Below are 22,997 nucleotides of genomic sequence, written 5' to 3'. Positions count from 1 at the left end.
CACATCGCCTGAGCTCAGGCGATGTGGGCAACATGGTGGGCAACATGGTGAAACCCTGTCTCTAGTAAAATACAAAAAATCAGCCAGGCATGGTGGCAGGTGCCTGTAGTCCCAGCTACTCGAGAGGCTGAAGCATGAGAATCCTTTGAGCCCAGGGGGCGGAGGTTGCAGTGAGCCAGGATCACACCACAGCACTCCAGCTTGGGCTACAGAGTGAGACTCCAAGAGCATTCCTGGAGGAGCATTCTTGAAAAAGCATTCCAAGAATCACTGGGTTTACCAGCCTTACAAGTCATTCTGGATTCTTTTTGTAGCAAAGGTAAGTAAGGAAGGCCAGATGTCAAAGCAATAACTGCACAATGGGAACGACTTGCTTTCTAGAATACTTTGGGACATATCCATAGGAGCCATACAATTTTTCCTCTAAACCCAGACACTGGTGAAAGTAATTCTTCCAGGACAATGGTAAAACGTAGGACAAGTGTTCATGAGGGCCATGACTGTATGGCAGCACTTCAGAAGCAACTTTGGTTGGACAATGATGCCCATGTGAACCCTGTGATAGCCACAGATAGTAAACCTAACTGTGACTGCTACTTTTGTAGTCAACCAGAAGTCGGCTATTGTCAAAAGGAAAGAAATTTGACACTCAGTATAAAATACACACCGAACATACTCAAGCAAATGCCAAATCTAGCAAATCTGAACATACTGTGTTTATGAATCTAAAGTATAAGATTCCCACAATAGTGTGCACCAGATGGGATTTAGCCTTTTCTCTGCAGCACATGAAAAGCAAGAAAAATTGTTGAACAGGTTTTCCTTTCTTTGACTAATATCCTGATTCCCCAATCGGCACAGGCACATTTCTGGTACTTGCAACCAATACAAACCCTCAGTGACAAGTCACCTGACTTGATGTGTTTAATCACATTCTGATCCATGGACACTTTTGTACTAAGCAAGAGAAGCAAACCCTCTTGAAAGTCATGCTGCCACCAAAATGTAAGGGTTCTTGGGCATCTGAGTGGAGTCAAGATGTCATACATATAATCTAGAAAATCCTATAAAATACAACACCCAACTCCTTGGAAAACAAGAAAATCTCCAGGAAGAATGAGGTCAATACTCCCCCTGTCTTCACTCCAACTCATAAATAAGAAGGCATCTGACACAAAACCCACTGTAGTCTTACATGGAGCTTGCAAATTAAAAACTAAACCAAAAACATATACCAATGCTTTGGACACATAACTAAGACTGAGTGAAAAAGAAAGGTCACTCCCTGCAAGGTTAGAGAGGTAAATATATATATATATATATATATATATATATATATATATATATTTATTTATTTATTTATTTATTTACAGAGAAAGAGAGAGACACGGTTTCACTTCCGTCACCCAGGCTGGAGTACAATGGTGCAATCTCGGCTCACTGCAACCTCCGCCTTCCCGGCACAAGCAATTCTTGTGCCTCAGCCTCCCAAGCAGCTGGGACTATAGGCGCATGCCACCATGGCCAGCTAATTTTTGTATTTTTTGTAGATTTGCATTTTTGCCACATTGCTCAGGCTGGTCTCAAACTCCTGAGCTCAAGTGATCTGCCCGCCTTGGCCTCCCAAATGCCGGGGTTACAGGCATGAGCCACCAATCCCAGCCTCTAGTAAGTTTTTTGTTAAGCCTAGTACCAGATGGAAATGCCATCATGAAATGAAGACTGTATCTTCATTTTTCAAAATGTTTGGATAAAATGCAGAAATGTAAAATGGATGACATATTAAGGCTGTTCACAGTTATTTGAAATGTCATACTAAAACAGGATTAATTATTGAGCTGCTATAATCTGAAGGAAAGGTCTGGCGCTATTACTCTTTTTTAATTAAACAATTATATTAAACACCTAGATGAAGTTTGAGAATATGCTTGTTAATTCTGTAGATGACACCAAGTTAGATGAAAGACAATATTCCAAAGGATCTTAATGTAGAATATTGCATAGACAGCGATGAGATGACATTTTAATAGAGATGTTGGCTAATATATTTATGTATATAAATTGTATGAACGGAAGTGCTGGAGACCTGGCTTTACAGCCTAGCTCAACACTAAGAGTCAAGTAACACAGCTGGTTTTTTTTTGTTTTTTGTTTTTTGTTTTTTTAAGGAAATTCAATCCTCAGATGCATTAGTAAAATTAAATAACTAGATCAAGGGAAGAAATAGTCTAATAAGCATTACCCAAGTTGAAACCACATCTGGAAAGATGAGTTGAATTCTGGGAGCATCATTTTAAGAGGAAATTAATTATCTGGAGAAAGACCAGGACAGTTAAGAGTATAGAAATCATACCATGTGAGAAACTGCTGGCAAAACCAGAAAGGTTTGGCCTAGGGAACACTCTATGCAAATATGATGGCTTTCTTCAAGTGTTTACAAGGCTATCATGGGGATACCCCTGAACAAGTTTCCACTTGCCAGTGTCTCTCCAAAATGTAAACGCTATACACGAGGCTCAGCTTGACAATAAGAAAGCAAACATAACCTCCCTAACGTGGTCATTTGATTCAAACAGTCTAAGATGGATTTAGGCTTTTTGGCCACTGCATTACACCGTTGACTCAGAACGACTTCAGACCCAATTTAAGCCACAGTTTTCTCTTGTGACCACAGTTAACTGCTGTTAATCTCAGTAGTTATCACCTACAGAGATCATATTATGTATTCGCTCAATGTCTGTCTCTATCTACTACTATGTAATTTTCATGAAAGCAGAAGCTTTGTGTTGTTCACAACTGAATTCCCAGCACCAAGAACAAGTCCTGGCCCATAGCAAGCATTCAATAAATAGATGTTGAATAAATGAGTGCCTGTTAAACAAACACCAAAAATGTCATAAAGGGGTCAAAAGACAGAAGGCAAGAGAATAGCAAACGAAAGAACTAGCAAGTAACAGAAGGTACAGGAAGGCACATTTCAATGCAAGAATAACTTTCCTAATAATTACAGTTGTTCAACAACAGAACAAGATGCATTTTTTTTTTCTTTTTAAATTAGAGATGGGGTTTCACCATGTTGGCCAGGCTGGTCTTGAACTCCTGACCTCAAGTGATCCACCCCACCTGGGGCTCTGAAAGTGCTCAGATTACAGGCATTAGCTACCGTGCCCAGCCAAGATGTTTCATAATGTAAAACTATGTTCTCCATAATTGAATAAACTAGATGCTGAATGAACAGGAAGTCTGTATTTTTTGATGCTTCAACTGTAACCTCAAGTATTTTTGAAAGTCAATGATTCTTCATAAAAATTCGTTCTGTAAACAGCCCTCAGAAATAACACCACACATGTACAACCATCTGATCTTTGACAAACCTGACAAAAATAAGATATGGGGAAAGGATTCCCTATTTAATAAATGGAGCTGGGAAAAGTGGCTAGCCATATGTAGAAAGCTGAAACTGGATCCCTTCCTTACACCTTATACAAAAATTAATTCAAGATGGATTAAAGACTTAAATGTTAGACCTAAAACCATAAAAACCCTAGAAGAAAACCTAGCTAATACCATTCAGGACATAGGCATGGGCAAGGACTTCATGACTGAAACACCAAAAGCAATGGCAACAAAAGCCAAAATTGACAAATGAGATCTAATTAAACTAAAGAGCTTCTGCACAGCAAAAGAAACTACCATCAGAGTGAACAGGCAACCTAGAGAATAGGAGAAAATTTTTACAATCTAGCCATCTGACAAAGGGCTAATATCCAGAATCTACAAAGAACTTAAACAAATTTACAAGAAAAAAATCAAACAACCCCATCAAAAAGTGAGTGAAGGATATGAACAGACACTTCTCAAAAGAAGACATTTATGCAGCCAACAGATGCATGAAAAAATGCTCTTCATCACTGGCCATCAGAGAAATGCAAATCAAAACCACAATGAGATACCATCTCATACCAGTTAGAATGGCGATCATTAAAAAGTCAGGCAACAACAGGTGCTGGAGAGGCTGTAGAGAAATAGGAACACTTTTACACTGTTGGTGGGACTGTAAACTAGTTCAACCATTGTGGAAGACAGTGTGGCGATTCCTCAAGGATCTAGAACTAGAAATACCATTTGACCCAGCCATCCCATTACTGGGTATATACCCAAAGGATTATAAATCATGCTACCATAAAGACACACGCACACATATGTTTACTGCAGCACTATTCACAATAGCAAAGACTTGGAACCAACCCAAATGTCCATCAATGATAGACTGGATTAAGAAAATGTGGAACATATACACCATGGAATACTATGCAGCCATAAAAAAGGACGAGTTCATGTTCTTTGTAGGGGCATGGATGAAGCTGGAAACCACCATTCTGAGCTAGTTATCGCAAGGACAGAAAACCAAACACCACATGTTCTCACTCATAGGTGGGAATTGAACAATGAGAACACTTGGACACAGGATGGGGAATGTCACACACTGGGGCCTGTCGTGGGATGGGGGCTTGGGGGAGGGATAGCATTAGGAGATATACCTAATGTAAATGATGAGTTAATGGGTGCAGCACACCAACATGGCACATGTACACATATGTAACAAACCTGAATGTTGTGCACATGTACCCTAGAACTTAAAGTATAACAATAAAAAAAAATGAGTTCTGTAGTATCAATGAGGACAGCAGGGTTGTCCCATTCACTATAACATCTGCACTGGACTGTTTCAACTTAACTCCAATCTACTCCCCACCTATTTGTACTTTTTGAGTCTGAAGAGTCTGATCTGTCAAGGACTGCATCAATCCTTGTCCTCCACTGGTTAGGTTTGGTCAAAAGAGACAATGGATGGAGATAGAGGAGCCCAGGGTCGGGGAACAGAACTGTTGGCTGTGTCCCCATATGTTCTCAGTGGGCAGTCTCCCTTGACTGGAGACCTCAGCTCCTATAAGGCAGCCATTTGTACACAGCCAGTGGTTTGATAACATTTCCTCCACTTTCTTCTTCACGTACAGATACTAGCCCTTGCCCCATACCCTCTTACTTGCCCTTGCATATTCTTACTATTCCCTACATTTTTATTTTTTAAAGAAATGTTCCCCAAATTATCCAACTTGTGTATGCCATCTGCCTCCCACCAGGTCCCTGACCAATGCAACACCTAAGTGAGTGCTTATGCCATTTTTGTTTGACCACTTACAAGGACCAAGAGGGAGCACACTAGGTTTTGGAGAACTGTAATTGTTAGACATATCTCCTTTATATTCAGTCAACTCTGTAACTCTTATTCATTAATTTTAGTGCTGCTATGGAAATAACACTAGGCCTTTTGCTTATTTGAAGCCAGTTTTCAAAACAGTTATGATGATGGGGAGACATGCAGTAGGCACAGGTCACAATGCATGAGTCTCAAGTCTCAGCGCAACTGCACAGGCAGCTTGACTTCCTGTGCATTCTGTAATAGCAGCTTCCTGGTTTAGTAAGCATGTTAGCTTCAAATCCAGTCATTCCTTCAGAAGCAGGAAGCAATGTCAGGTGATCACGCAACAATATCAGATTTGGGGCACCAACAGCAGTTATGAGGAAATCATATATATATTGTGTTCCTTCTCCAAATATGAGTTTATAAAAGAGCAAACACCACAAAACTTCTTTTTTCATCTTCTATTATTGAGGCTGACCTTCTGTGGGAATTACTAGAGCAATAGGATATTTTCATCCTACATTGATTTTTATCTTATAAAAAGTATATCAAGTGTAAAAATACTGCCTTTTTTCACTATAGCCAGAGCAGTATAAAATGAATTAAAGCGCTTATAAGAGTTGGTATTTCTTGGCCAGTTGCGGTTGTTCACATCTGTAATCCCAGCACTTTGGGAGGCTGAGATGGGAAGATCACTTGAGGTCAGGAGTTCGAGACCAACCTGGCCAACATGGTGAAACCTCGTCTCTACTAAAAATACAAAAAAATGGCTTACACCTGTAATCCCAGCACTCTGGGAGGCCAAGATGGGTGGATCACCTGAGGTTAGGAGTTTGAGACCAGCCCAGCCAACATGGCAAAACCCCGTCTCTACTAAAAAATAAAACAATTAGCCAAGCATGGTGGTGTGCACCTGTAATCCCAGCTACTAGAGAGGCTGAGGCTGGAGAATCGCTTGAACCCAGAAGGTGGAGATTCCAGTGAGCAGAGATCACGCCACTGCACTCCAGCCTGGGCAACAGAGCAAGACTCCATCTCAAAAAACAAACAAACAAAAAAATTAGCCGGATGTGGTGATGGGCACCTGTAATCCCAGTTAGTCGGGAGGCTGAGGCAGGAGAATTGCTTGAACCTGGGAGGCAGAGGTTGCAGTAAGCCAAGATTGTGCCATTGCACTCCAGCCTCTGTCTTAAAAAAAAAAAAAAAAAAAAAGAGTTTGTATTTCTTTATATGGCCTGCTGTCACAGAAAGCACCAAGTATTTCTTTATACAGCCTTATATCGCAGCAAGCAAACAAAAGAGCAGATGAGAAAAATACACATAAAATTGAATGAGTTTAGACAAAAGGAAATAAATATAGCTTTATAAGGATTATAAGCAAGAGGAAAATATCTGAAGAACCCTATAAAATACGAAGAAAAATCTCCATAGGAATCCACTGCAAAGAACTACTTGTGTATTACAATTGAAATATTTTAAATTGCATATATTTATAGAAATTAGGCATATTTGTAGTAACTTGGAAGAGTGGGAATGAAGAAGATAATGAAAACTATAAAGCTTTTATAATTCCTACTCCAACAAGTTTTCAAACTGTTTAAATATCTAAGTTTTAGACAATCACCACCAGCGTCATCCACTCCAAATACAGCACAGTCTAAGAAAACTGGCAACTGTTATGAAGAAAACAGAAATTAAGTGATTCCCAAGAGTGTGGTACCAACACTGGGCTGCTGTCCTGCCTATGGCTCCCTTTCTCTGATCTTTAACCACATAAAATAATTATCATTAGAATAGAATAAATTATTTGCCAGGTAGATAGGAATGCTTATTTGTTTTTTTCCTCAAAAAACAGGACCTATCAATAATATCTTTTTTCCCTTTCAAAGACCTGTAGATGTGACTAAAAATACTAGTCCAGAATCAAAGTCCTTTCCACCTTGCACCTGAGAAGAGTGCTCTGTGGACCGCTCCATGATTTGAACTTAAGGACCCTGGCTGAGCAGTGGTGGCTCACGCCTGGAATCCTAGCACTTTGGGAGGCTGAGGCAGATGGACTGACTGATGTCAGGAGTTTGAGACCAGCCTGGGTGAAACCTCGTCTCTACTAAAATACAAAAAATTAATCAGGCATGGTGGTGGGCACCTGTAGTCCCAGTTACTTGGGAGGCTGAGGCATGAGAATTGTTTGAACCCGGGAGGCAGAGGTTACAGTGAGCCAAGACTGTGCCACCGTACTTCAGCCTGGGCAACACAGCAAGACTCTTTCTCAAAAAAGACCCTCACATGATTTGCACTTCTATGTCTGACTTAAGGTTGATCCAAATAGGGCATCAAAAAACATGGAAGACACACCCTCAGCCTTTGCACTTACAGGAGAATTTATTACAGACTGTTTCATTAAGGTACTGGAACTTACACCTCTGTAAAGAAAAAAAAACAAAAAAACAAACATTTACTGACCATATCCAAATATGGCATGTCCAATATAAAAGTTAAAAGTGATGGTTCTGGGCTTTCCTGCAAAGAGGTACTTTATATACATTTTCCTCATTTGACCAACGTATATTCTCACTCTCCCTTTTAAACTTAGGACTTCTAAGTATATGGTACAAATAAATATCGAATTTCCTTTCCAGGGACATTGAAAATGCCCCCAGTCCTACTACCAGATATTGGGTCCATTTCAATAAGCATTTATTGAGTTCCAACTATGTGTGCAACATTAGGTCACTGTACCAACGGTGGGAAGACAGGTTTTCTCCCAAAATGTAGTTACGCTCCTTAATTCCTGAGACAAAGTTTTGTAGCTTCCCAATTAGAAATAATAACTACCAATTACCCTACGTTACAGCCTTTGCAAGGCTGTTTCTGACACCAACAGAAATGTCCCTGTCTCATGGTTAGAATCTGAAATGAGAGACAATTATACAAATTACAAAAAGCACAAGCTAAAACTGTGGCCTGGACAAAATACTGTGAGAATACAGTAAACACTGTTATTCAATGAATCAAGGGAAAAAATCTTGGGAAAAAAGTACCATTTGAGATTGTCCTTAAAGAAGGAATGCACCCGGTCGGGCGCGGTGGCTCAGGCTTATAATCCCATCACTTTGGGAGGCCGACGTGGGCGGATCACGAGGTCAGGAGATCAAGACCATCCTGGCGAACACAGTGAAACCCCATCTCTACTCAACAAAATACAAAAAATTAGCCGGGCGTGGTGGCGGGCGCCTGTGGTCCCAGCTATTCGGGAGGCTGAGGCAGGAGAATGGTGTGAACCCAGGAGGCGGAGCTTGCAGTGAGCCGAGATCGCACCACCGCACTCCAGCCTGGGGACACAGCGAGACTCCGTTTCAAAAAAAAAAAAAAAGGAAAAAAAAAAAAAAAAAAAAAGAAGGAATGGCACCCAACAACGAAAGGCATGAGACGTGGACAGAGACAGGTAAGAGAAATGAGCCTGGGAAATTAAGGAGGGCCTTGAGGACCATGCGATTTTCAATTCAAAAATTAGTGTAATCCAGGCAGGCCGGTGCCTCACACCTGTAATCCCAGCACTTTGGGAGGCTGAGGCAGGTGAATGGCTCGAGCCCAGGAGTTCAAGACTATCCTGGACAACATGGCGAAATCCCGTCTCTACAAAAAACACACCCACAAAAAAATTAGCTGAGCATGGTGGTGCATGCCTATAGTCCTAGCTACTTGGGAGGCTGAGGTGGGAGGATGGCTTAAGCCTGGGAAGCAGACGTTGCAATGAGCCGAGATCATGCCACTGCATGCTAGCCTGGACGATAGAGCCAGACCATGTCTCAAAATAATAATAATAATAATTAGTGTAGTCCATTTTGGATAACGTGTGATATATCCATACAATGAGTTACTATTCAGCAATAACAAGGAATGAATGTGCCTGCATGTGTGTGTATGTATATGAGGTGATAGTGAGGGAATAACACATACCTATCACATAAACTTTGAAAACCATAGAAACGCATTTAGAAAAAAACACAAAAATATTTGCAATCCCAACACCCATATATATTATCCTTATGGAATACTTAAACTTTTAAAGTCAAGTCTCTGTCATTCTATTTTTACATCAATTTCATAATGTATGTGGCTCTACTCTTTTTATAATAAAAAGCTAGAATTAAATGGTTTGTTCCTGGGTTTTTCATTTTTATAAATAATAAATTTAGAATTACTTAAAAGCTATAATGGTGGGGTTACTGCTCTTAATTGTTATTAATGTAAATATGCTTTCTCTATTACCTAAAAATAAATTTGATAATAGGACCACATACAACAAGGAAAATATGCAAATGAATAGAGCATAAAAATCACAGAATTACTGAATTTCAGAGCTGGAAGTGACCTTGTGGATTATGAGTCCAATTTCGATTTAAACGGAAATCTGACTATGACCTCACCAGGATAGGGTCCCTATTTTATTTATATATGATTCCTCTGTACAACGCCCTACATGCGCCAGGCACTCTATAAATACATTTGAAATAAACTACCAACGTTTGTTGGATGAATGAAATTCATTTTAATGTAATGATTTATAATCTCAGAAGGAAAGACTTCTGGCTCTGGTCTTTCTCCAAAGAAATGGCTTATTGTTCATTTATATACTAGTAATGAATAAAAGCCTGACAGGAGAACACGTAATGGTAGACCCCAACTAATGGAAAAGTTTTAATCCAAAAGTTTGCATGTAAGTAGATTCATATGAACTCAATGCATTTTCCCATAAAAACAATATTGTATGTTACAGGTACTATGTCCAGCCAAGAAAGCTCCCTTAAGTATACAGTATAGTTCCAACAGATACTAACCACCATGCAGAAAAATGCTCTATGGGAAAATGTGTTCAGCACCCACTGTGGGAACCATCTTCTTGCTGCTCGCCAGGAGGCAGGCCCCTTCAAGATCAGAGACTGGGGGATACACAGGTGAAAAATCACAACTGGGTAAAGTTGTCAAGAGGGGTATAGAGAAAAACAGTGTACTCCCCCAATTCCCCCTTCATGCCTCACTCATTCACCAAGCAAGCATATCTTGGTGTCTTCTATATGTCAGGTCCTGTACTAGACATTGATGGGGCACATCAGAGACCAACATTGACATGGCTTTTATCCTTCTGGATCTTATAGTCTAATAGGGAAGAAAGATACTGAAGAATGAGAAAAGAGAATGGGGATGAGGGTAAATGGCGAGGGAGTAGGGGTATGATGAACAGAAAAGAATGTTAGTAATGTTAGGTATCATTTCCCCCTGCTTCTTCCTCTACCTGCATCTGCTTCACCATTGGGGTAGAGAGGATGAGGAACAATTAACTAAAAAGGAGATGCAGGGAGAGCTTTAATTTTTGTCTCCCCTGCTTCCACTCCTTTTCACAGATCTTGATGCCAACTAGTGCAGGGCAGAGTTGACTGGCATTGATGTGGGATGCAGGGAGTGAACAAGCAAACACTGGGGCTGTAGCAGTGAAGAGAAAAGAATGAAAGGAAGGAAATTCCCATCCCCCAGAACAAAGGAGAAACATGCTGTTGTGATAAGCATGCACAAGACAAGGCTGCACCTATGTCAGGAAAAAGCCATTCTGTTGAAGGCCCATCCAAGACAGACTCTACTCTGGACACCTAGCCTCACAAACACTGTCTGTTTCAACACATATCCAGTCTTCCCCACAATTTTAAGTAAACTACTCAGGTATACTCTCATTCTTACTTGCAACTAAATTTGTATGTCTATGCCTGTGTACTCTAGAAGTTCTCTAAAGAGGGAGGAATTAAATATCGAACCGCAAATAAGCTAAACTGTAATCACTCATCCTTTCTTAAGTTTAATTACCATGATGCTTCAAGGTGACATTAGGCTCTTTTGATTTGCAAAAAGACAAACAAATAGCATAAATGGTCAGGAGAATTCACAAGCCCATGCATGTAGGAAGGAGAGTGGCAGATTAGCATCAATGTGGGCAGATACAAAATAAAGACTGAGAGGGAATCAATCTAAGTCATTCTTTTTTTTTGTTTGGAGACAAAGTTTCCCTCTTGTAGCCCAGGTTGGAGTGCAATAGCATGGTCTCGGCTCACCACAACCTCTGCTTCCTCGGTTCAAGCGATTCTCCTGCCTCAGCCTCCCAAGTAGCTGGGATTACAGGCGCCTGCCGCCATGTCCAGCTAATTTTTGTATTTTTAGTAGAGATGGGGTTTCACCATGTTGACTACACCAGTCTTGAACTCCTGATTTCAGGTAGTCTGCCTACCTCAGCCTCCCAAAGTGCTGGGATTCCAGGCCTGAGCCACCATGGCCAGCATGAATTTAAGTCATTCTCAAGGGATGATGGCCTCTAACGCAACAGATGTGACTCTAGGGTGGGATGTGGGGAACATCCTAGTCCATCTAGGCTGCTCACTGCCTGGGTGAGGCCCCAAAGACCACCAGAGCCAAGGCAGCATTAAAAAACAAGAAACTAAAAATTCAAGCACAAAGTTGCATGTGTCCACTGAGTATCTGAACGTAAACTAGTGCAGGGGTTCTATCACTGCACCTCATGGCACTCTTACAGAGAAGGTAAAGATTCTGCAAATTTGATTTCAAACTACAAAGGCGAGCATAACTTCCCACTTGGCCATCCACTCCAATGGCCTATTTTACACCTTATCCTATTTTGGTTCCTGGCTCCCAACCACACTTTCCTTCTTCAGCTATGCTCTTGGGCTCCCCTAACAGGTTCCTGTTCAGGTTTTCCTTCTACCAGGTAAAAACCACTCTGTCTCTTTCTAACCCACCTCCAGCTCATGTTTTGTTAGGTCCTACAGCACTGCTTCTCTTACTCTGCAAGTTCCTCCCAGGACCACCTCACCATTGCCCACAGCACCCAGGAGCTCGTAAGGTCTTATGACTCCTGAGTCTGTAGCTCTGGTCCCAGTCACTCTCCTGAACCTAGCAGGATCTCACAACTCATGATAAATGATAAGTAGTGGATTATTAAGGCAAACAATTCAGGACTCTCAAAAATTTCTAGTTTAAATCAAGGAGGTTATCTGTGCTTTTCACAAAATTTCTATGAGGAGAAATGCTGGTATGATAGCAAGAAGAGAGGTGTTGAAACAGATACATGTGGGTTTGAATTTCAGCACTGCCATATGTGCTGTGTGATTTTGGGAAGTTACTCTGAGCATCAGTTCCTTTACCTTACAAAATGGGGACAATGTCTACTTTTCAAGGCTGTTGTATGAATCAGAGATAACATTATAAAACAAAGAACTATCAAGCACACAGCAACTGTTCAACAGAGTATTATGCCTATGTGTCAGAGGCATTTGAACCAGAGTGACTCCATCTTGAATGGGGCTGGGTAAAATAAGGCTGAGACTTACTGAGTTGCCTTGCCAGGAGGTTAGACATTCTTAGTCACAGGATGAGATAGGAGGTGAGCACAATATACAGGTCACAACGACCTTGCTGACAAAACAGGAGTCAGTAGAAAAGGCCAGCCAAAACCCACCAAAACCAAGATGGTTACGAAAGTGAGCTCTGGTCATCCTCACTGCTCATTATACACTAATTATAATGCATTTGCATACTAAGAGACACTCCCATCAGCGCCATGACAGTTTACAAACGCCATGGCAACATCAGGAGTTACCCCATAGAATCTAAAAGGGGGAGAAATTGCCCCTTTTCTGGGAATTGCCCATCCCTCAGTTCTGGGAATTGCCCATCCCTTTCCTGGAAAACTCATGAATAATCCACCCCTTGTTTAGCATATAATAAGCATAAAAATAGCCAACCAGCAGCCCTCGGGGCTGCTCTGTCTATGGAGTAGCCATTCTTTATTCCTTTACTTTCTTAATAAACTTGCTTTTCTCTCCACAGATTTGTCTCAAATTCTTTCTTACAGGATATCTAAGAGCCCCTCTCTTGGGGTCTGGCTCAGGACCCCTTTCTGGTAACATATGGATGCTGCTATTACGAAAATACCGAGAAACTATGGGTTCTGTTATAACATTTTTCTCATAACTATTATTAGCATTTTAAGTACTATAGGAAGGTAGCTGTTGTCCTTATTTTTCTATCCTTCCCCCTCCAACTCCAGTATGCCATGTATAGTGGACTTACGTGATTCTTTTCAGGTACCCAGCATCTGAACTTTCCTTCCTATGTTTGGAAAATCATTAATGACACTACAGGCCAGGCGTGGTGGCTCACACCTGTAATCCCAGCACCTTGGGAGGCCAAGGTGGGAAGACTGCTTGAGCCTAGGAGTTCAAGACTAGCCTGAGCAACATAACAAGACCATGTTTCTTAAAAAACAAACAAACAAACAACAACAAAAACACACACACACACACACACAACACTTCAAAAGCTGAAAACCCCAAGTCACTGCTTTTTCAACCACCCCTGCAACCAGAGTGCAGTCACATTACCAGGTACACTGGCTCCACCAAATAATCCATCCCACATTTAGAATCTCAAGCAGTTACAAATAGTAAGAACCGTACAGAAACCGGGGCCAGAGGCGGGGGCAGTGATGCAGTTCCCAAAGGCAGCGGGGGTGGCATTTGGGGTCTCACGTGACTGGTGCTGGTGGTGCAAGATGCAGGGCCTATGATCATGTGCCAGAAGGCAGTGGCAATATATTCCCTAGATCAGTTCAGCATCATTGATCCTAGCTGATAAGCTGCCAAGGTGGGTTCTCAGCTTTCCCAGAGAAACTGTGCTACCTAATATCCTTAATAAACTCCTTTTATGATTAAATTAGTCAGAGATGTCTATTGCTTGCAACTGAGAATCCTGACTGATATGCCAAGTCAGGTAACATTTCATTGCCTTTGGTCAAAGGCCACTGTAAGATTTGCAGAGCAAACAAGTACAATGAGATCTCCCTAGTAAGTCAGGGTGTCAGAGTGAGCTGCTGAGCAAGATGTTACTAGCATTTCTGAAATACATTTCTTAAAAGGAAGGACAAGATGAATACATCAGCATGCTATTTTAATAGTAATCTAAAATATGATTTATTTTTACCTATCAGATTGAAAGATGCAATACGACACTGGCTACACCCTAAAATGCATCCACAGTTACTTTCTGGCATGTCTGAAGGTTGTGTATTGCAAAAGAAGTCCCTCCAAAAAAAACTCCTTCCCCAAAATTTGAATTTTTTAACTCCCTGCTTAACTATTCTGACAGAAACAGTGATGCCATTCCATCAGGTTGGCTCAGTTAGTAGCAGCACTTTATGTTAGCTTGATATCAAAAATATGCCTCGATGGGGAAAGGATGAGGTAGAAATTGAAAAATGTAAGTTTTGAAACTGGAAATAAGCACTCACAGTTTATGTTTAATTAGAATTGATATTTCTCCTACAATAATCTAACTTCAGTTACCTTGGACAATGCATTTGATTTCCCCTAGTCAGTAAAACTAAATTGTATAGAAGTTCACCTTAAATTTTCCTTTTGGCTTATTACCAATAACTTTTACCCCGTACTTGAAAAAATATTTTCAGTGAGACCAAAATTGCTGCAGAAGTCACATGAAAAACAAAACTTTGGCACATGAAAAAAATTTTCATTAACAACAAGCATCAAGATTCTGAGAAAAATCAACCCACGAGACAACTTTTTTTAGCATGATGGCAAGAATTTTGGGAAAAGGGAACTTACAGGAAAAAGAGTTTGTTTTGCCAATTATTCATTCACCTTTTTTTTTCTTCTATTTTTGTAGTGTTCAAGTAGGATTCCTTATCCCAAACCTAATTTTATTTTCCATTTTGTCCTTTAAAGATCTCAATCTTCTGATTATAAAATCTAACAGTTAACCACTGAAAAGGCAGTAATTCCATGAATGCAGGTTTTTTAACCTTTAGTTCAAAAAACAAAACTTAGAATGGAAACAAAATATTTTTTATCTCAAATAATAAAAGCAAATTTAAAATAGGAAAAGAATGTAAGAAACAAAATCAGAATCAGGAGAATGTAAACTGAAAAATTTCCCAGTTCCTGAATTCTGACTTTTTAAAATTGATGTGCTATATATGGGATTATTCTCCCCCTCATTATTTCAGAGTAGGACACAGAGTGGTGAATCTACTTATACAAAAGAAACTTCTGTCTTCAAGCCAGGATTCATATAAAGTTAGATCATTTGCACAAGGCCATATAGTTTTATGCAACATCCAACAAAGAGCCATTTCCTCTTCTACTCTGTAAAATCATTATAAACCAAAGACTAAAAAATCAGGCAGGCTGCAACTTGCCCAACCTACAGAAATGAGAATCTCTTTTTGGGTATTTTGAACTAAGAGTGACTCATGGAAAAAGGCAGGTTGCTGTTAAATTGAGATCTTCAAAGTTAGGGTTCCCCAGCATCTTTGAACCAAGGAACCCTGAAATTGGAGCAAATGAGAGTGAGAGTCTGCACAGTATAACATGATAGGGAGAAATCATCACCATCACTTTAGGGGTTAACAAACACCCTTTGGCACTGGGAACCCCAAAAAATCTCAGCGAGACCAAGTAGGGAAGGACGAAGCATTCTAAGAAAGACTTCGACATCTACCATTAGATTCCAATCTTTGGCTGGCCTGATTATAAATGAATATGAAAAGGACATACTCAACAATGACCAGGGCACACAGCCTTACAGAGAGCTTACAGCACTCACACAGCGGATAAGGCACAACTTTTCATAATGTTAAACACTGAAGAGCAGTGGATGTTTTGGGAAACCCAATAATCCTACAACTGGACACAGTATGATGCAGCCATTAGAAATGGTCATCACAAAGCACATGGAAATGTTCTCTCATTATACATCAAGGGAGGAGGAGAACAGGACTCGTCTAGCCTTTAATGTTTTCATACCGGGTAAAGACAGAAAAAAATGCTTCCATGGGTTTTTTGTTGATTTGTTCCGCCTATATACAAAACTCATTAATGGAAATAGTTAATAATCTACTTTTAGTATCAAACATTTTCAGTATCAGATCCGGCATGCTGCATGTCATCTGGATGAGGGGGTCATCATCTGACCAGACTTTACTATAGTTTCACATTTATTTCCTGTTACTCAGAGAAAACGGAAATGGCCCCAAAGGAGGCCAACCCTGGGGCACCTGACAGCTGGGGTTCTTTACGACATCACTCCTTAAGTACTGTTTAACTTCTCATACCATTTAAAATGTTATCACACATTTACTTAGCTCTGCAGTTTATAACCAACCTACCAAACGGGACAAGCCAGTCTGGATTATACAATATGTAAATAAGCCAGGGAGCTAAGGAGCAAGCTGAGAGTAGGACAAGTTGGAACAGGGATACGAGTTAAACCTTACTACACCTGAAGGCAGCCTCTTCATTCACTTTCTCCTCATAGTGCTTTATAACTAAAACATGGAGAATACAAAAACCAATTCAAAAAATTCTACATATCCCCGCAAATACCAATTAGTAAGGCACCAAAATTAATTAAAGGAAACATACAAGTCAGTACTTAAATTTCATTTAGCTTTTTTAATCTGATGAACCTACTGAATACTCATACTTGGGCCTGAAAATATTAATGCATTCTAGAGAGATTATCAGTAATTTGTATCTTCTTCCCACACACACATGCTATCAGCTTAAATGCAGGCCCAGTGGCAGAACTGAAGTTTCACTAATGTTGTTTTAGGACTTGAATAAATTGTTTTAATTTCATGTATGTACTTGTTTGAAAAACAGATTTCGTATTCACCACCTTCAGAGATGTTGAATGCATATCGTGAAACTGGTAACAAACACTGCATGAGTATTCCTATTGTGTCAAATACAACAAACCGACACAAGAGAGAAGCTTCACAAATGACATATTTAACATTTTATAATAAAAAAGAAAAATACTGAAACGACATTCAAAGGTATTCATCAACTCACATTGCTTCATGAAGATTACAATTGCCTATAAATTTGTCTTTTAAACAGGCTGTAACAAATCAACTGGAAAAAAAGCTATGAAATTTAAAATTGTGTCTGTACAATTAATTATGAGTAGATGGTGATCGTGTAATGTAAGAATCACTGACAAAATTACGAGTAAATCATTTAAGTTCAACAAAAGAGAGCTGAAATTTAGTAACTTCAATCTAAAAACTTTAAAGGATACACACGCATGTACACACAATCGACGTATAAAATATATACTCATTAAAATGTCTGTTGAAAATTTAGGGCTTGATTTAATGCACTGGAGTTCTTTCCCAGGTTCTTAGTTTTTACAAGTGTTTTTTAAAAAATAGCAATTTACATAATAGACACATTTCTCAGCATAGTTGCATCCTCTTTCCCTTCCACTAAAGGAGAGATTTACAAAACATGTATAAAAAAAGGAATGCTCAAATTTATTCTTCCCTGTTTCTGATAATTCATATGTGTGTGTGTGTGTGTATATATGTATATATATATGATTTCAAAGTAAGTCTTAAGAATCATCTCTAAAGAGATAAAGAAAAGGAAAAAGTCCTCAGGTAGAAGGAATCATTTCCTGGAAATGCTACCAAATACACCCTTAAGGAGGGGTAAGAGTTGGCATCATGAGACTGTATCTTTCCATTCCAAAGGGTAAGTACAAGACAGGTTGCAAACTGGCCCAAACTATGGAAACTACCACCCTGTGGTAAGCACCCACAGCTTCCGCAGATTCCAGATTCAAAACGCCACCTCATCACACAGTCATCCCTACCCACCCTTCACCACAACAGGTAAACAGGAAAAAAATAATCAAGGTGAATATTTTCAAAGAGTTCCCTGGTGATTTTGATACTCCCCTCACTTGTCCCCCAGAATGAAAACTAGAGAGCTAAGTATATGCTGCCTCATGTTCTCACCCCTAAAACCCTGTATATTAAAATATCTGAGAACCCCTGGTTCCAATGGACTCCTCCCTTGCCCAGTTTTAGAGCCCAAGGTTGTGGTTTCAGCCAGACAGGTGTCAAAGTCAAAAAAAGTATTTCTGAACAGATACAGATGTCAGGCCACAAAACTGGAGGCTTGTAAAAACAATTTCTATACTATATAGAGTTGACCCAGGCTGGCATCTTTATGATCTGAGCATCCACTAGGTAGGAGTTTACAGGCACCCTAGTTTATCCCATCTGTCCTGTTCCAACCACTGGCATTCACACAGTAAGTTTGCAGAAGAGGTTCTCCAGATAGACTCACAGAAAGAGCTTCAGGACTAAATTCTGCAAAGACAAAAAACAGGCTGAGTAGAAACTCAAACCCACTCAGGATAGATTACCTAAAGGTATTTCTGAGACACGTCTTATGGTACCTCTTTTAAAGATATATAAAAGGGTGGTAGAAAGTCCAAAATTTCTGCAGAATTAAAAAAAAAAAAAAAGGGTGTTCTTTTGAGAGGGTATGGAAAGTATTCTAAATAGAATCTTCTAAAATCTTTCCTCTCAAGAAGAAAAAGTAGAAAGTTTACAGGATCAAATCTCTACACTCTGCTCAGAAACTCCCAATTCGTTCGGAAGGCCTTCAGATGGCCTAGCTTAGCTGGCAAATATTCAAATACAGTTATTCAAAATATGTTAATGAGGCTAACGTGGTGTTTGCATCACGTAACCCAACCCTCTCTTTCTTTGTGTGAACTGAACCTGTGCAGGTTAAAAAACAGGCGTGCCAAACACTTGCTAACTGAGATTACTGACTGTTGGCTGAGCAACTGCCAATTTAAAATAAGCATTTAGGGAGAAGGGCTTTGCTCAAATGCATACTGTATTTAAAAATGGATACAGAGTTTCATTTTGATATTCAAGTCAGTCCCACTCCCATATTCCTCTATGGGCATGAAAGCAAGTATTAACCATTTACATTCTTTAAGCACCATGTTCAAAGTATCCTAAAGATTCCAATGTACTTTAAAGTACTTTTTAAAAAATAATTTTCCAGTGAAATGTTTTTCATTCCACGAATGAAGAAATGGAAATAGCATTTATGCATTGTATAGATAGGGATAACTGGAATCAAAAGTAAAACTGTTATTTTATCTGAGTTAATATACCTATTCAACATCATCTTCAGCACAATATCAAGTATTTCTCTTGTGGGTAAAATAAAATCACAAAGTAATTAACTGCTCGTCTTTGGTTTGCACATATTTTCAAAATCTGAATGTTTCCCCCACAAGATCAGACTATCTTAACATTTCCATTCATCGTTCTCCCAGCCTCTCCCCCACCCCCCGGCCCCGACCCAAAAAAAGGCATTGGCTTGTTTCTTCATCCACACAGACATTCCATACATAGCCTGAATTTCAGAAGTTAGGCCATGCAGCTTCATGTTCAGCAGAACAGAAAGCACTGGTTCCAAAAAAAATCGCAACACCTCGCAGTCCCAAAATTAGTTTCCAAATCACCAGTCCTTATGTAGAAAAGCAGGATCCAGTAACATACATTTAAAAAATTAAAAGGGGGTTGGAAGAAAGGTATAAACGAGATTACACACTTACCCATGGTGACTCATTCTCATATGCTCAAGATTAAACAGAGCACTGAATCTAGGATCAGGAAAGAATTTTTTCCTCAGGGGAAGAAAGGGGTGTGGGATTTCCAAATGATCCGACAGTAGGATCATCTGTGTGGATCAGGTGAGCAAATCCCACATAATTAACTTCCTATTACTGTGAAGGAGCAAACACAGGTGAGGCACACGCCTTCCTGAAAGGTGTTTGCATAAAGCCCCTTCTGTTGTTTCCAATGCTACTGAGATTGAATGGAGAAGCAGGAGATATTGGGCTGGCACAACAATCTGAATACTTAACCTACTGTGCCATACACTTAAAAATGATTAAGATGGTCAAGTTTATGTTATGTGTTGCTGTTTTGTTTTAATTACAATTGAAAATAATAATTAAAAAAGCAGTCATTGGGATGAACTGCTCCATGAGACAGCTGACAGGCTCTGGAAATGTGCAACGGTTTGAATGCTGGAAATCACAGCAACCCACTAAAGATGGAGGTGGATATAGAAATGGTAATGAGAACAGCTCTGGCCTGGGCATCAGGAAGCGTGTTCTAGTCTCATCTCTGCATGCTGAAACCAGCTGGCCTTGGACTCAGGGTATTTCCTAGGCCTAAATTAAGAATAGAAAGAGTAAAAAATGTTTTTCTCCTTTCATTAAGAAAAATTAGCCTTTATCCTCTTTTGAGTCATGTTGTTCTCCTTGAGGTATTTCAATAAAAATCTCGAAGAAAATCTATTCTGCTTTGGAAGTATACGGTTTAGAAAAACAACAGATCCTGTTTGAAAACAAACAGATGTTTTCAAGGCTAGAACTTAGTTGAAGGATGAAAAATATTTCAATATCTATGTTTCAATTTCACTTAATAAAAGCATGGGCTTCTCAACATATAACTAATTCTCCAACTTGGAGCAAAGCACATTTGCTAAAAAATTTAGTGTGCATAAAAGCTACTATAAAGAGTATCTTTTAGTTATTTAAGAATCACTGGCATAAATAGGTAGATATTAAAGATTTGGAAATCTCTGGGTATTAAAAATTGTAACTTAAATAATGAATACCAATATACTATACATTTTAAGTAAATCTATGCACATTTTCTATTCAAATATAAACATAAAAATATTACAAAGTCAAATATATATATTATAGTTTAATGATAAATCTTCTACACCAAGTTTTTTTAAAAGAAACACTTCCCTTTAGTAACTTAGGCAAAGGGCAATAAATCTGCTTACCTAATATTTTATAACTCTTTTTTTCTCTATATGTTAAACTCAAAATGGAAAACTGTAAGTTAAAATACTTCCACTGAAAATTTATGTGATTTCCTAATGTTGCATTTTGATAGCTATTTAATGTTATGCTTCTAAGAGCATTTACACTTGTTTTCAGAAAATATAAAAATTCATTGGAAACACCCATCACTATGTTAAACAGTATATGAGTTAGAATAAATCACAAGGAAGAAAAAAAATCTGAAAAGTTAGGAATACTAAGAGGTTCATAAAAAGGAGATACACCAAGATATACCAAGTATATGATTTTAAAAACAAAAGAAAGCAAGAAAATAAGGTCACCTGAAATGAAGACAGCAAGTCCTGAGCCCAGTCTTCAAAGTGCAGGGTAGAAGACACAGGAGTCTCGCCTTTCTTGATTGCCAGAGTAAATGGAAGAAGCTGGTTTTGGGTCTCCACCAGCATACAGCAACAACCCTTCTATTCACTTCAGAGCAAAGTGATCTACTAACTACACTTACTTGGACTCTTAGTGCAATGAGAGGGTGTGGTAGACACTTCATACAATAACAATAATGATCCTCAACACTTACAATGCAGGTATGAAGATTCTATAAAATCTTGTGAGCAGATGGAAGGGAAAGAACATCAAAGATGGTAAAAAGGATTAGCAAGCTAGTTAATACACTATAGCGGTGAAAGTTCTAAAGTACAATCTGGGTTTCTAGAGCATGTATATGGAAAAGTGAACACTTTAATACAGAGATAATTAGAATAAAGAAAGAATGATTTAACAAATGCTGGCGATACTCATCACTTTATAATTATCTTCCAAAATTCTTTTTTTTTTTTTCTTTTTTTTTTTTGAGACGGAGTCTTGCTCTGTCGCCCAGGCTGGAGTGCAGTGGCCGGATCTCAGCTCACTGCAAGCTCCACCTCCCGGGTTTACGCCATTCTCCTGCCTCAGCCTCCCGAGTAGCTGGGACTACAGGCGCCCGCCACCTCGCCCGGCTAGTTTTTTGTATTTTTTAGTAGAGACGGGGTTTCACCGTGTTAGCCAGGATGGTCTCGATCTTCTGACCTCGTGATCCGCCCGTCTCGGCCTCCCAAAGTGCTGGGATTACAGGCTTGAGCCACCGCGCCCGGCCGACTATCTTCCAAAATTCTTTTCTTTTTTTGTTTTTCGGTCAGGACCTCTCTCCAAGGTTACTGAATCGAACTATAAAGTTCCTCTATGGAAATAATATGTCCAAAAAAAAAAAAAAAAAAAAGGAATAGCTGTCTAGAAGCAGAGTACATTCAATAGGTAGCTGGAAGTCAAGTACTTTATTCCTCTGCTAGGATTAAGTAACCATTCCCACCTGGTCCACTTCTTGACCAATTTTCTAAAGTGGAGTCAGTCTGTCTCTCTTGCTCTTTCTCTAACGTGGGCTTTAAAATCAAAGTTTAGGTTAAAAGAGATAGATTAGAAAATATAAATTTAACACACACATATACAAACACAGAGCTGGAAAGCAAGAGAGCTTCCTCAGTCAAGTAGACCCACTTTTGGTGTTCTTTTACACATCAACCACATCTCAACTAACCAAAAATTAGGGCAAATCAGACATGTATTATAAAAATAATGGGAAAGAATATTAGAAATGTGAACTATTCCAGGAAATCCGGACTATACTTTAATAATATGGTTTCAGATCCAATAACTAGAATAACCAGAACTTCTGGTGAACAGCTAATCCTCTTTCATCTCTCCTCTTCATCTTTAAGCCATTCATAAACTCTTGATTCAGGAATGCACATTCTTCTTTAAACAGACACCTACAAAATACTTTCTTTGATTTAATCATGTCTTTTGAGTTTTTCGGCGACAGTTAGGTACTTTCTCATATTCTAACCTTTCTAAAAATTCCTTTTCACTTTTGTCATCCTCTAAATATGTCCTCTTTGGAGGACAGTTTGATCTCGTTCACTGCCAGAAAAAACTAAACACTTATCTTTTTAAGCAGCACAGCATACTCACTCCCTTC

At 39.3% G+C, this 22,997-nt stretch overlaps 1 protein-coding gene across 12 annotated transcripts in view; it reads right to left on the bottom strand.

Moving 5' to 3' along the window:
* The window catches only part of GAB1 (GRB2 associated binding protein 1), a 131,837-nt gene that overhangs the window by 93,540 nt on the left and 15,300 nt on the right, over positions 1–22,997 (bottom strand). For 2 of the 12 annotated variants that reach the window (XM_078001617.1, XM_028848033.2), the window contains exon 1: positions 21,313–22,246. In XM_078001617.1, the coding sequence (XP_077857743.1) occupies positions 21,313–21,435 (123 nt within the window). In that variant the 5' untranslated portion in view covers positions 21,436–22,246. 12 annotated transcript variants of the gene reach the window in all.

This window comes from Macaca mulatta, chromosome 5 (genome assembly GCF_049350105.2).
Source record: "Macaca mulatta isolate MMU2019108-1 chromosome 5, T2T-MMU8v2.0, whole genome shotgun sequence".
Taxonomy (NCBI): domain Eukaryota; kingdom Metazoa; phylum Chordata; class Mammalia; order Primates; family Cercopithecidae; genus Macaca; species Macaca mulatta.
The sequence above is the reverse complement of the archived record's forward strand: the minus strand, read 5'-3'. Positions and strand labels throughout refer to the sequence as shown.